The sequence below is a fragment of the Mizuhopecten yessoensis genome, unplaced genomic scaffold (assembly GCF_002113885.1).
Source record: "Mizuhopecten yessoensis strain PY_sf001 unplaced genomic scaffold, ASM211388v2 scaffold5519, whole genome shotgun sequence".
NCBI lineage: Eukaryota > Metazoa > Mollusca > Bivalvia > Pectinida > Pectinidae > Mizuhopecten > Mizuhopecten yessoensis.
This window is the reverse complement of record NW_018406089.1, coordinates 1202901-1217172: the sequence shown is the minus strand read 5'-3', so window position 1 is coordinate 1217172 and position 14272 is coordinate 1202901. Positions and strand designations below refer to the sequence as shown.

Genomic DNA, 14272 nt, shown 5'->3' with positions numbered 1-14272 from the left:
CTGCAAAAGTTGTATGTAAATACTGTATCTGACTAATATTAATTTGTAAATAAAACCTTGGTACAATAATGTTATTGTAAATATATATATTAAAGGCATCGGGCAACAAATATGAGAGGGAAAAAAATTCTGAATCATCATTAAAGAGAGAGAAAAATTAAGGAAAATTTGATTTCTGTTAAGTTCAACGGAGAGTTAAGTGTGATTACAGAAATGGTAGCTGGGGCTTTGGTTAGAGAAATAATAGCATGTGCATGGGTACATATTGTACCACGGAGGTAATGTGTTTGTATGGGTGTACTAAAATCTAACAGAAGTCCTTTTTCTCCCTTCACCGTTTCCTCAATTAACTGATCTCCTCTGACTGCCTGCCGTACATTCCTATTGTTCCCTCCTTTCATCTTGCATTCTGTTGAAGTCACATGATAGTTTCTGAATCTGAATCTTCTGTACAAGAGCTAGCTTACAGCTAAGATTTGGAAAAAAAGGGAAAAAATCGTTTATGGATTTAAAAAAAAAAAAAAATACAGAATGAATACAAAATGCTTTAAACAACTGGTTCCGAAGGACCAAGGTGACCTTATGCCATCCTGTGGCGTCCGTCGTCCATACGTCAACAATTTCTTCAAACGACTTCTTCTTCTTAACCACTGATTGGAATTTAACTAAATTTGACTGGAAGCATTCTTAGGTTCAAAATTGTACAAATGGTTGGGCTGACCCCGTAGGGGGCTGAGGGGCGGGACCAAAAGGGGGCAATTTGGCTATATTGAAATAAATAACTTCTTTTGTAAAATTATGCACTGGACATCAAACATATTTGGTCGTAAGCATTCATGGGAGGCAGGAATTCAAAATTGTACAAATGGTGGGGCTGACCCCCAAGGGGGCTGAGGTGCAGGGCCAAAAAGGGTTATTTGGCCATATTATTTATGCGACTTCTTCTCTGGAACTAAGAGATGGGTATCAACCATATTTGACTGGAAATATCCCTAGGTGGTGGGGGATTCAAAATTGTACAAATGGAGGGGCTGACCCCCCAGGGGGCTGAGGGGCAGTGCCAAAAGGGGGCAATTTGGCTTTATTGCTACATACAATAAAAGTGTATTACTTGGAAATGGTTGAGATTCCCACTCTATAACCATATATACAATAGCTGAGTGATAAAGAGAAGAATGCACATATGCTTCAAGGATAGTCATGGGGTCTGGCCCCACCCTTGGAGACAAAGTCCCTGGGTCATAACTTGGAAACGGTTAAGATCCCAACCCAAAACTATATATACAATTGTTGGGCATAAAGAGATGAATGCAGTCATGATATTAGAATTGATCCTTGGTTCTGGCCACAACCTTAGAGACCTAGTTTCTAAGTCACAGCTTGGAAACAGTTGAGCTCCCCATCCTATAACCATACATAAATTTGCTTGCATGAAAAACCTAATACATATATGCTACAAGGATTGGCCTTAGGGTCTGGTCTATTCTCTTTTGGAGAATATTTTGCCATGATTGCCTAGATATCTAGGTGAGCGATACAGGCCCTCTGGGCCTCTTGTTATATGTATCAAGATCATTGTAATGTTATTTTAAAACAGAAAAACAAAATGAGGATTTTGTGTGTATAGTTATTGAATTTATGATATACATTTTTACAGGGCAGAATTTATTTTTAAATGTCCAATATATCTATAAAACCATGAAGACTGAGTCGGCTTTTGAAAAGCTGATATTTCTGCTCTACTTCTGTGTATTATTATATCATTTTCATTCCATAATCCCTCTCATAAAATGTAGAGGTGAATGATTCAACACCGACTCAACTCTTGTTCATACTCCTTTTTTCTATACTTCTGTTTCATATTAAGGTAGAATATAAAAAAATATATGTATATTCACATTCTGTCTAATTTCTTATTTAACTTTTCTTTCTATCATTTTCATTCTTTCTAAAACTTCCTAATATTTTCTTTCCCTCTGTCTGCCTTGCTGTGCCTGTAACTGCAGAAGGTTCATACGACCCAGAGTGAACTTCATGGACAATTATCGGGAGTTGTTTCGTAGCTCCTCTCCCTCCCCTTCTATTGAAGATGGCCATTCCTCGGTCACACCTTCTATCTCTCCTGCGATGCCTCTGGCCCCACGTCCTATGTCCAGCTGTCAGATGTGTAACCACAATCAAAACAAGCCTGTTCCAAAGTCGGTCAGCGAGGAGTCTGGTATCCAAGACGATGACTGGCAGGAAGAAGATATTGAAGTGGCCAAGGGAGAGCCGGAGGTCACATCAGAGTCGAATAACTCCAGGCCGGTCAGTAAGGTCAAAATCAAGCATATTCAAGTTCATGATACACCACTCAGCATTATTGATATCCTGTCACACGGTGAGATGCAAGCACTCGGTGACTGTATGGTAAAACTGCTTGAAAATTACCCGCAGCCAAAAAAAGTGCGTACCACATATGAGGATGTGATCTTTAACAACATGGGGTTGAAGCATCGTAGAACTCGGATCAACCGAAGAGTTTACGGGAACCAGAATTCGCACACTCAGAACTACAAGAAGATCTCCCACTCGGCACCTCCTCCTAAAACTGCTCAAAGGACTGACCACAAAAGTAGGAGTCTAAGCTCTGACCGCAGGAATCGGAACAGAGATCTCGCACACGAGGAATTACTTCAGAAGTTTCCCAAGAGAAAACCTAATTCTAGGATAATGATGTCTCAGATTACGGAGCCTGTGGAATGTGACTGTCGTAAAACTTTACCTGGAGGTGGATTATCATTTAAAATTAGCGGCACGCAGGCACCAATCTTCCTCAAAATTGCAGCCAATGATTGCAAAAATCATTTAGACGTAGAATATCATTTACCTTAATCTATTACTGGTGCTATACATAATAGACTTAATTTAGTATGGGAGTGAATTGAATTGATATTAATATGTAGCAAAATTACAAGTATAGAAAGGTTAGATCCATCTTAAATTAGATAAAACAATCTTCTAACCCTCATACAACATCATCTCTGTAAGTACTATGAACAAATATTAAAACTTTCCAGCCATGAAGTTTGTACATTTTCCTCTGTCCTTTTTCATGTTTAAGAAATGCAATAAAGCAATGATCATTTATTTATTTTGTTATGGAAAAAACACAACAATTTCATAATTTATATCCTTGATTAAAATATATTCATTTATATAAACTGTTAGATTCTTTAATTGGAAGCATTTTATATGTTCATGTGTGTTCAGCGATGTAGATTTTTTCAGCTGGCATCAATTTTAAGCATTCAGCCAGAAAGTGTTCTGCAAACTGTATCATGGATATTTTATAAATATTTCACATTTTCAATATATCTTTTTTCTATCTTTTTTTATACATTCTTATTTTTTTGTCCAAATCCAACCTGTCTTGATTGCTCATTATATCAAATTTGCTCTAAAATAACAAATCTACTGACTTTGTTTTAAAAAAAAAAAATGTGGAAGCTAGAAATTCTTGGTGATCGTTTCATTGTGATAATGTCACTTTCCACCTTTAGGGTTGTTAAAATGCCATCTTGGTAAGTAGTTATGTTTTTGCTGACCTTCATTTTCATTGTCACATATAATAATACCTGTTTACATTTGAGTAGTCCAGGGCCTGTATTTACGAAACTGTTCCTGTGCTCAAACTGGGACTCTGCATGCGCTCAAGCTAATTTTCTTGCTCCAGAAATAAATAAATAAAAAAATCATTTTCTCAATGACTTACAATAATTTTGGAATGATTTCAAATGGAATACCATTTACAATGTTTCCTCCTAAAATTTTGACCATGTCACATGATATAAGCAAGTTATAAGAAAGTTGGTTTCAGCACACAATCCAAGTTTGGGGTGAATCACCAGTTTCATGAATATCGGCCCAGCTCTCCATTACAGGAAGGGTCCTATGGCTTTCAGTGGTTGTGAATCAATATTGTATACAATAAACAGGCCACACCTTTACGACTGTAGATCAATTGTAGCTCACTTAATTGTATTACTAAGTGAATACAGGTACTAATTTAAATATGTTCTTCCATCTTTTTCCACTAAATAATTGGAAAACCATGCAATTAATAAATTCAATTTCACTATTAGCTATTTGTAGATTCTGTAGATATCACTTGAAATGGGATATAGATCATATATTTTCCCATTGTAGAATGGTAACATCAGTGTATTATGACTCCATCATCATCTTGAGATTATATACTTACTAATTGTCATATACACAACTAATTCTGATTCACTATTCAAAAATATTTTCTCACAATCATGAATCATTCATTTTTTATGGTAATTCAAGGGAGATTAACAGAATATTCAGGGAGATAACCAAAATATATCCAAGGGATATAACCAAAATATTCAGGGGAGACAACCAACATATTCAAGGAAGATAACCAAAATATTCAAGGGAATTAACCAAAATATATTCAGGGGAGACAACCAAAATATTCAGGGGAGATAACTATTGTAGATTTGATGCAATTTTTCCTTTTTTCCCCCACTGAAGTCTATTGCAAAAAAACAATTATATTAGGATGTGAACAGCTGCAGAAGTTATTTTAAGGTGTTTTAGGAAATCAAGATGATCAAGGTGAATCAGCATAGTTGTGTTGGTGACAATTTAGGTACATCTCAATATCGTTTTATTCAGCCCTCTCCGCTGCCTCACCCTCACTCAGCTCTCACCCTCTCAGAATGCTCCAGCTTACAACAACATAACCAGACTTCCTCTTTGTAATGTAGTGTAAAATTGTTTGGTTGTGTGACTGTGATATTTATTTATTTAATTTCTTACCTCATCATAAAGCTCTTGGTTATGTGTTCTGAGAAATTAGTTTAAATTTAAAAATCCTTTCGTGTACATCTATACATACTGTGTATGATAAGTATTGATTTTGTATGGCATTTAACACTGTAAAAAAAGAAAGTATTTCACATTTTATAATCTCTTATGTACACCTCAAATAAGAAATACCATATTTAAGGCACATATATGAAAATGACATATCATCTGCAATAATGGAGGAATCCAGTTCTTAATTGTTACATAAATCTTAACAAAAAAATAAGATTTCTGTACACAAAAATTCATTATTGATCGAGCAAGTAATAATAATCTGATCCAACTATTTTTAACGTTTTCTTTTTTAAGTTTTCAAATCATTCTTTCAGTATCCTGCTCTTGTAGCCTTTGACAATCTTTGGGTGCCATCATCGTTTTATTATTTGGAGATTTCATGTCAGGTTTCCTTCCTGTGGGAATATTTGTAGTTCTTACTTCAAGTTTCTTACTTTCGATTTTCCTTTTGGAGTAGTGCATTTTTTATTTAAAATTTTATATTTTGATCTTCGTTTTGGAGTATTGGAGCTTATATTTTAAATTTGATCCTTAAATCATCTCTTTTGAGTATTGGAGCTTTTATTTTAATTTGATCCCTAGAGAATCATTATCATTTTGAGAGTATTTCAGCTTTTATTTTATATTTAATCATTACATAATCATTTTGGAATTTGGAGCTTGTATTTTAGTGATAGCTAAAATCTCATTTCGTAGAATACATGTTCTCAACTTAAGTTACATATCTGAAGAAACAGATGACCCATGTATGAACTGTCACAAACAAGGAATAAAACAGAGGTTTATTAGGAACTGTAGGAATGACATTTTCTCCTATGATTGGTTCCAACTTTTTTTCCATAATAACATCTGCAGTGTTTTTGTGATCTAGATCTAAATGTTTGTATCTTTTTTTCTTCTTGTTGTTTGTTTTCAGTGCAGACACTAACAAATCATTACAGAGTATACTCTGAGGATTTAATCCTCCAGACCATCATATATGTAGATAGCACTACCTACATAGTGTATTAAATTCTTATCATGAAACCTGTCTAATCTAACCCCTGAGTATTCTGTGACATCCTGTGAAATCTCATATATAGCAACAAGATAGAATATAAATCTTACTTTGAAACCTGTCTAATCTGACACCTGAGTATTCTGTGACATACTGTAAAAGGTTGTAAAATGCTATAAGATGGTATATTTAATTATCACCTTGAACATGTTCTAATCCGACACCCTGAGTATTCTTTGACATCATGTAAATCTTATAAACAGCCATAAGATGGCATATTAACATGTTACTTTGAAACCTGTGTAAAGTGACCCCTGATTTCCTGTGACATCCTGTGAAATCTGATATACAGCTCTATAATCTTTATTGTGTTGTACATACTTGTATATATGTTCTTGGCCATGTGTGAGAAGAGTCTGTGACTCAACATGTTATTATCGAGTATAAATAAAGTCTTTTATTATTATTATTATTATTATTATTATTAAACAAAACCTGTATATTATGAAACACTCTCTTACACAACCAAGTTGTTGGATCACACAGGGTGTCTGATTCGACAGTTTTCACTGTTAGCAAACTTTACGTATTCTATCTGTATGATGTTTGGTCTAGATGATAGGAATATTAGGTTACAACTTTGATCTTCATTCTCTGTCTCTTTGTGTATGAACCAACAAAAGTTCGTTGAAGCTCACTAGTCTTTTCCTCCAAGATTTCATAGTTGATTCATTGATGTCTAAATGACTCAACTAGTTTTGTTTTAGCTTCCTGTTCCATCCCAACCCTCACAGATTTAATACCCTCACTTTACCCTTCACATGTAGTCATAGGTGTGTAGGTCTATATGTATATGTTGCTATGAAATATGAAGATGATTTTTTGTTTTATGAATATATAACTATTCATTATCTTTATAAACATGTCTTAACTATTTTTTTTGTTTTTTTTTCCCCAACCTTCCTCTTTCTGGTCCCTTTTACAACACATTTCACATTTTCAAAATTGAAAAAAAAAAAATCTTCAAAATTGAAAAAAAAAAAAAAAATATTATTTCCACTAAAATTAATTAAAATAAACATTTAATTATCAAAATGTGTTGTATACCTCATCCCCTGCTTCCCTACTTTCTACCTCCCTATACAGTGGGCCATCCTCACGAATGTCAAGTCACCGCCCCCTCAACAGTGGCAAGTCAAAGGTGAGTGACATAAAACTTATTTATATATAATTCGTTAAATATGATCGAATGTCTTGATAAACTGGTGAGTTGTTGTCAGGATCAGTTTGACTCAGAGAGGATATTAATGTTCTTGGAAGGAAGTGGTGAAAAGAGAGTATGTGCGTTCGCTGGGGATTTAACCAATGACCTCCGACTTTCTACTGAGGTGCTCTATCACTGAACTTTAGGGAAATTCCCCTTAGCCAGATGTTGTAAGTAAAGGTTATTGCATGGTTTTCGAGTAACAAGGGATTTATTACACCCGAGCGAAGCGAGGGTGTAATAAGTCCCGAGTGACGAGAAATCATGCAATAACTGGCTTACTGCATGCTGCCCAACTCGAACAAAACAGAAAAATTGAGTAAAGAATGTTCACCTGGACAATCTTTTTATCTACTCTACACTGCAGATAATTTACATGTACCTGTGTGAGTAATAATCACAACCAGGTAAGATTGTCTTTATTCTCAATAGCCCAGTCTGAGTGTATCCTTCATAATGGATACAAGTGTTTTTGGATTACTATCCAGCTCCAGTGTCAGGGAAGTTAAGGAGTGTCTGTTCAACAATAGGAACAAAATACGGGAAACAATGTTGAATTTCTGACTACATTTTCAGTTTAATTTTCAAGATGTGGCAAAGGTACAGGATATTGAAACCATTTTCATGCATACAATATAAGGGTTTAACAATCTCTAAGGAATTCCAGTTCTTTCATTAATGGTATATTTGAATGTGCAATTTTGTATAAAGGAACAGCTTCTAAAGATTATAAACTTTTCCAGGAAATGCTTATCCTCTCACGTGATAAGGAAATCTTTTTGTTTGTTTATCAATCATGAATTACCATTTTTAACTTCTTCTTTTTTCTTATTTTAAATGTGTCAACTTATTATATAAGTTTATCCTTTTCCCTGTATTGTTTTACTGATTGATTATCTCCCCTTTCTTACAGCATTTGTGACCACAGTCCACTGGGCACACACCCTTTCATGGTCATGTACTCATGATTGGCCTTGAAAGAGGATTATGTGTGCAGTGGACTGTGGTAGCAAGTGATTTATTGCCTACACTTTTTCATTGTGAGAGGTGGGAAGTATGCAGTAAGGCCACTTAGACACTACGTACAATGCACCTTTACTCTTCCCCACTTTTTCCAATTCTTTGACCTCAGAGACAACCACCACCCAGGTTCTATTGATCTTTGCGAGCGAAGTGTTCTCCTCTACCTTGAACAGGAAAGGTCAAAGGCACCAGTTTGTGATTGGCAAAAAGTAGTGAAATGAATTATGTGCTTTTGCTGGGTGTTGAAACCATGATCCTAGACTTTCTAGTCAGGTACTCTACCACTGAACTATAGGGGAAAAAAATATATTGAGGCTATTGGAATTATGCACTTAGTTTGTATTGATTACGATTAAAATTTGTGGTGAGTTTATAAATTTGTTGGTCGTTGACAATCAATTCTTTGTCAGGAGACAAAAATATTAATTTTTAATGTTGAAAACATAAACATTCTCATGATAAATATCATGTTTATCTTGCATGTATAGAACTGTGTTTATACATCAGTAAGCCTGGTAATAAGCCCATCCATATATCTATTGTAGTTCATTAGAAATGCCATCAGATGACACTTCATAGTCCTTTAATAAGCCCACCTTCTCCCACAACTTTGAACTGAAGATATATGTGTTGAAGCCCCTGGGCTTAATGCAGGATAAGATGATGACACAGTCAAAAACTTACCTCTGAATTGCACTTCACAACTTGATAACAGATGGTTTGAAATAAATATTTTTTATCCCTTTCAGGTTTCAGTAGATGAAGCTGCAGAGAAGAAAGACAGGGCCAAAAGTCTTGGTAAGTTTAAAACACCCACTCGATAAGGCTACAATTGTATTTTTGTCAGTACTGTTAAAGTGTTTAACTTAGCAGTATTCATATTTTAGTGTTTTTCAATCTTTAAACATTTTCTGAGTTTATGTTTGCAATAGTTGCCCAGTCTCGGCCTTAAATTTAATATTCGTGACACTTAATGCCGCCACCATGTCCCCCCGACCCCCCACCCGGATAAGGATGTTTCAATGATTTGTATACCATCATCCTCCCTGGTATGAGGTGGCAAATTGGCTATTTATGAAATTTCAGGGGTGAATGAGTTAAACCCATATTATGTTTATTTGTATTTCTAAATATTTCCATGTTAAAAGGCAAAAGTATTTAATTCATTGTGTTCATTTATTATCTCTTTCATATTTCAGAGAATATTATGACCACAAGGAAAATGGTAAGCTTTGTTTTTTTCTTTAGATAGAATCCATTTATATAAAATTAAGAATTGAATATGTTGGTATCTTAGTTTGTTTTTCTATGGAAAGCTATTTTTATCAGAACGAAACAAAGTGAATATATCTCTACCTTCATTTGGTACATTTCAAACAGATTGATTTTTGTTCATTAGCCAACACTGAAAAGTCAATGAAAGTCCCAAAATGGTCACTGAAAGTTCTTCATTTTAAAAATCCCAAATCATTTGAAAGTCCCAAAATGTTCACTGAAAATCCAAAAATATTCACTGTAATTCCAAAATTGTTCACTGAAAATCCAAAATCATTCGCTGAAAGTCCCAAAATGTTAACTGAAAGTTCAACATATGCACTGAAATTCCTAAAATATTTACACAAAGTCCCAAATCATTCACTCAAAGTCCCAAATCATACACTGAAGGTAAGAATATATTCAATGAAAGTCCTGAAATCTTCACTAAATATCCCAATATATTGAACACTGAAAGTCTCGAATATATCCACCAAAAGTCTCAAAATATCCACCAAAAGTTTCAAAATGTTCATTGAAAGTCCCAGAGACTCATAATTTAGGTTTCAATAAAAACTTTCATATCTTTTGATTTAGTAAGAAGTTTTTAAAGTATTGAAGTAAAATTTTGATTTAGCAAGAAATCTTGGACCCAATAAAAGATATTTAATCGCAAGAGTATAGTCAACACTTTTCTTAATTTTTTCTCACAAGGATAATACTGAGATAGAAAGAGGCAAGAGTCCTCTGCATGGCTGGGACAATGACGGAGACAGAGAGGAGGATTTAAGTGTGAAAGGCGCGGTAATTCGTAAAAAGTCCTTCCATGAAGATCAGATTGCAGAAGGTTTCAAAGACAGTGCGCCAGTCACTCAGCGGTCAGACAAGGCATCCGTTAAAAATGAAGATGGAAGTGGAAAGGCAGAGGAAACTGTGGAAGATGAATTTGACAAACCTGAAAGAGCAGACGGGCGACAAAACCCTGACGATGTTATAAACACAGATAATAATGTGGTTGCAGTAGATGATGATAATGAGAAAGAGAAAAATGTTGATGACGTAGAGGAAGGTGAGAAAGATGATGAAGATGAGAATTGGAAAATGAGGAAAACGGAAGAGGAGGAGATTAAAGAAAAGTTAGATCAGAACAAAACAGAGGACAATGGTGTTGAAATAGAAGACAAAGTTGATGGGAAGGATGACGAAATTGTCGATGGTAACACAAATGAGGACAATGAAGAAAAGAATGTGGTTCAGGATGACAGTGCACAGGAGGCAGCCGATGAACCGCCTACAGAGGAAAAGGTCGAGGAGGAAGAGGTGTCGGACGAAAAGGTCGAGGAGGAAGAGGTGTCGGACGAAAAGGCAAAGGACGAAAATGTTGATGAAACATAAACAGTGGTTCTGGGGTCAGATTATTGCTTAATGATTACAGTTCTTGCTTTGTCGTAATTATGTCATTTTGTGTGACATGATAAACAGTTTATCTGTATGTAGGGAGGGGTATCATTTTGTGTGACATGATAAACAGTTTATCTGTATGTAGGGAGGGGTATCATTTTGTGTGACATGATAAACAGTTTATCTGTATGTAGGGAGGGGTATCATTTTGTGTGACATGATAAACAGTTTATCTGTATGTAGGGAGGGGTATCATTTTGTCAAATGTGAAATATAGAAGTACACCAGAATTTATTCTTTTAAAAATCTAGAATTTTCTTTCCTGTGATGACGATTAATCTATAATGCTTTAAAATCATTTTGAAAAATAAAGTGCTCCTGTCATTCTCACAGATAACATTGAAAGACCATTGCTTTAAATAATGAATTTCACTTATTTTAAGCCAAATTCTACAGTTGTTGTGATTTCTCCTAAAAAGTTAAAGCATGAAAAAAAAAAAATGGAACAACAAGTTCTAATACATATATTTATACATATCTTAAAATCAAATGGAAAAAAAAATCTGAAATAATTGTGGATCTCTCAGTCATCAAAGTGCTTTTTTTTTTAATAACTGGTGTGGTCACCTTTTTTGAAGTACGCTATACATTGATGTAGTGTAGCTCTGAGCAATTATTTTTGTCACATTTATGTATATTGAAATGTTACATTTCTTTACATATATAAATTTATATACAGTTCGACTTGCTTATCCAGAAATACATGTGCTTTTAAAAGTGAGTTTCTGTTGAAATTGTTCAGAATTGGGTTTTTTAAAATTATATTAGAATACTTGATATTCCACTTTGATATTTGAAGAGTTTTTAACTTAAATATCAAATAAAAATTATATTTTATACTTCAGTATAGTATAACCTAGTGCCTTCAGTATTTCTGCTCCGGTTTATTTTGTAACTTAATGTTTTCAATTTCATACAAAATGAATAAACAGTATCAGTCATTTTTGTTAATATATTTATAAATGTTCATATATTTATCTTAATGTTTTCTGAGAATTTATTTTTATTTTACACATTCACAACAGTTGTGAAAATATCCGCAAGTGTACAACTATTACTCTGTGTATTATTACTGTATATGTGATATAAAACACTCGGTATGCAATGTAAGTGTATCCGTGTACTCTGAGTATATTGAACAGTATTATAGGGTTTTACTTTCATGAACACCATGAACTAAACATTTTGAGGTTAGGTGTCTTTCCTGTGTATGGTAGATTATTGGGTGGGGAAAAATGTATATAAATTTATTTTTTTAGAAAATATATGTAAGAATTATTTCGATACCATAGCTGCTATGTGTGTACACTGTGGTATATGTTGTCATGACTTGTAAATGTGAAATACAAACTTTTTTCATATTTGATTGCAGAGTTGCTATATCAACATATATTCAAATGCTTTGTATTTGTGATGCTTATCATTCACTTTTCATATGAAATCGTACGGCTGCCACGATATTTAACACCGTATCCTATCATGACACTTTCTTGTGTGTATCATATATATATATATTTAGAATTGTTTGTTTTTTCCTGCATCGCAAAACACTTAAGGGTACTGAAGTTATCAATCTTCTACTTTTTTTCCGTAAACTTTAAGAGTTTACTTATTGTTTTGGTAAAGATGCATGTCCACTTTACAAAAGTACAAAAAATCATACAAAAAGTATGTTTTGACAGTATTTACTATTAAAGTCTATGGTAAAGCTCTGTAAAATCCTGTACTCAGTCATCATGAAGTTGGCCTTTTGAGCAGATATCTGTATCGTGATACGTATGTATTGTAAACATCATACCATGATACGTATCATTACGTAGGTGTATCGTAGGTGTATTGTTGCAGCCCTAAGTGTGATGTCTGTGGTGTGCAGATTATTGTACCACTGCCAAATACTGTTACCGTGCTTTGGAATCTGTTTTTTTTGGGGGGGTTTTGTTTTTGTTTCTGCCATGACTATAGCTTAGTGATAAAAAAAGTTCTAAAAAATAGACCATAAAACCTTGCATCTTTAAATAGAGTCATCAGTTTGGATATACCTAATATCAAAGTTTTGCTTTCTACACACAGCGTTTCAAGACCGCCTGGTGCCTTTGTCAAGCTATGACTGAGTGAGTGAAGGGACCAGACGGTCTTCAAACGTTGCGACACGTTTAATACATACATTTTGTAGAAAGTAAAACTTTGGTATATCATAAAACCTAATTATCTTGCAGAACTTTCATGTAAAACATTGTAAAGATGAAATGAAGAACAAACAATCAACAACATTGTTCTGATTATAAAAATAATACAACAGGGCCAGACGAGGACCCCCTGATCATTATACTGTATACACGTATATAGTGTTTTGTCTGCAGTGGGACAGGAATCCTTGCCCTGTCACCCCTATGTAACTTTAGTAGACTCTACCATGCATTGATATTGATGAGTCCATTATGGTCTACAGTGGTGAAAGGGTTCTAAATTAAATCTGTATGGAATACACAATACAATGAACAAATTGAATCGATTAAAGTTGTATATGACTTGTTTTGTAAGCTGATAATATTTGTTTCTGAGATTAGGACTGAGTTTGTTTAAGACTTCTTGAGGTTAATGATATCTTGTGCTATAGTGAAATATTTGATGCTTAAGAATATTATTGATCTATAATTATCGACAAATTGTTTCCGTCCATAGTTTTACAAGTAAAGTCACTGTGATGATGTATATGAAATATAGTTAATGATGGGACTTAATTGTTTTTGCACTGTGTATACAAATAATGCTTTATATTTAGGATACAGGGTCTTTGACATATGAATATCTATGATAGAGTATTTAACAAATGCGAGGAAAATATATAAGAAAATTGACAATCTCATGTGACTGAAAAAATCATGTTCAAATAAAAAGGGGATCATTTGGTTCACTGAGATTTCATAATTTCTATTTATAGATATCAGTTTGAGACAAAGAACTCTTACAAAGCTCAAAATTGTTTTGTATTTTTTATAGATTTTAGATTTTCACTGTTTATTTTGTACACTAGTTGACTAGAAAATGTTGTGTCATACACACTTTGTACCAAGCTAATACTAACGCCTGCTTTTGTCAATGAATTTAATTTATTGTTATTCACAAAACCATATACTTGTACACACAATTTATAGATAACTAGAATAAAACCTTCATATTATGCCCCTCATTTCCTTGCCACTTCCCTTACTGCCAACATGTTGTAAGGGCCCCTTTTCTCTTTTCTTTTTTCTGTTTCCCTCAATTTATCACCAAACCCCTTTATAATGCCAATATTTCCCTGGACAAATGGTGGCAGTATAATGAGGTTTTACTGTATTTTTTTGCTGATGACTAGGTAAGCGAATGGTTGTTGAGAT

The 14272-nt window shown here is 34.0% G+C and overlaps 1 protein-coding gene across 8 annotated transcripts in view; it reads left to right on the top strand.

Moving 5' to 3' along the window:
- The window catches only part of LOC110450829 (glutamic acid-rich protein-like), a 43058-nt gene extending 29771 nt beyond the window's left edge, over positions 1–13287 (top strand). For 2 of the 8 annotated variants that reach the window (XM_021498585.1, XM_021498583.1), the window contains 5 exons: positions 3543–3563; positions 7037–7091; positions 8927–8975; positions 9377–9402; positions 10146–13287. In XM_021498585.1, coding sequence (XP_021354260.1) covers positions 3543–3563; positions 7037–7091; positions 8927–8975; positions 9377–9402; positions 10146–10826 — 832 coding nt within the window. In that variant the 3' untranslated portion in view covers positions 10827–13287. Of the gene's footprint in view, positions 1–2006; positions 3517–3542; positions 3564–7036; positions 7092–8926; positions 8976–9376; positions 9403–10145 lie in introns of those variants that run through there. The other 6 variants (XM_021498588.1, XM_021498586.1, XM_021498587.1 and 3 more) reach the window with 5 other exon arrangements.
- Positions 13288–14272: the final 985 nt, after the last annotated feature.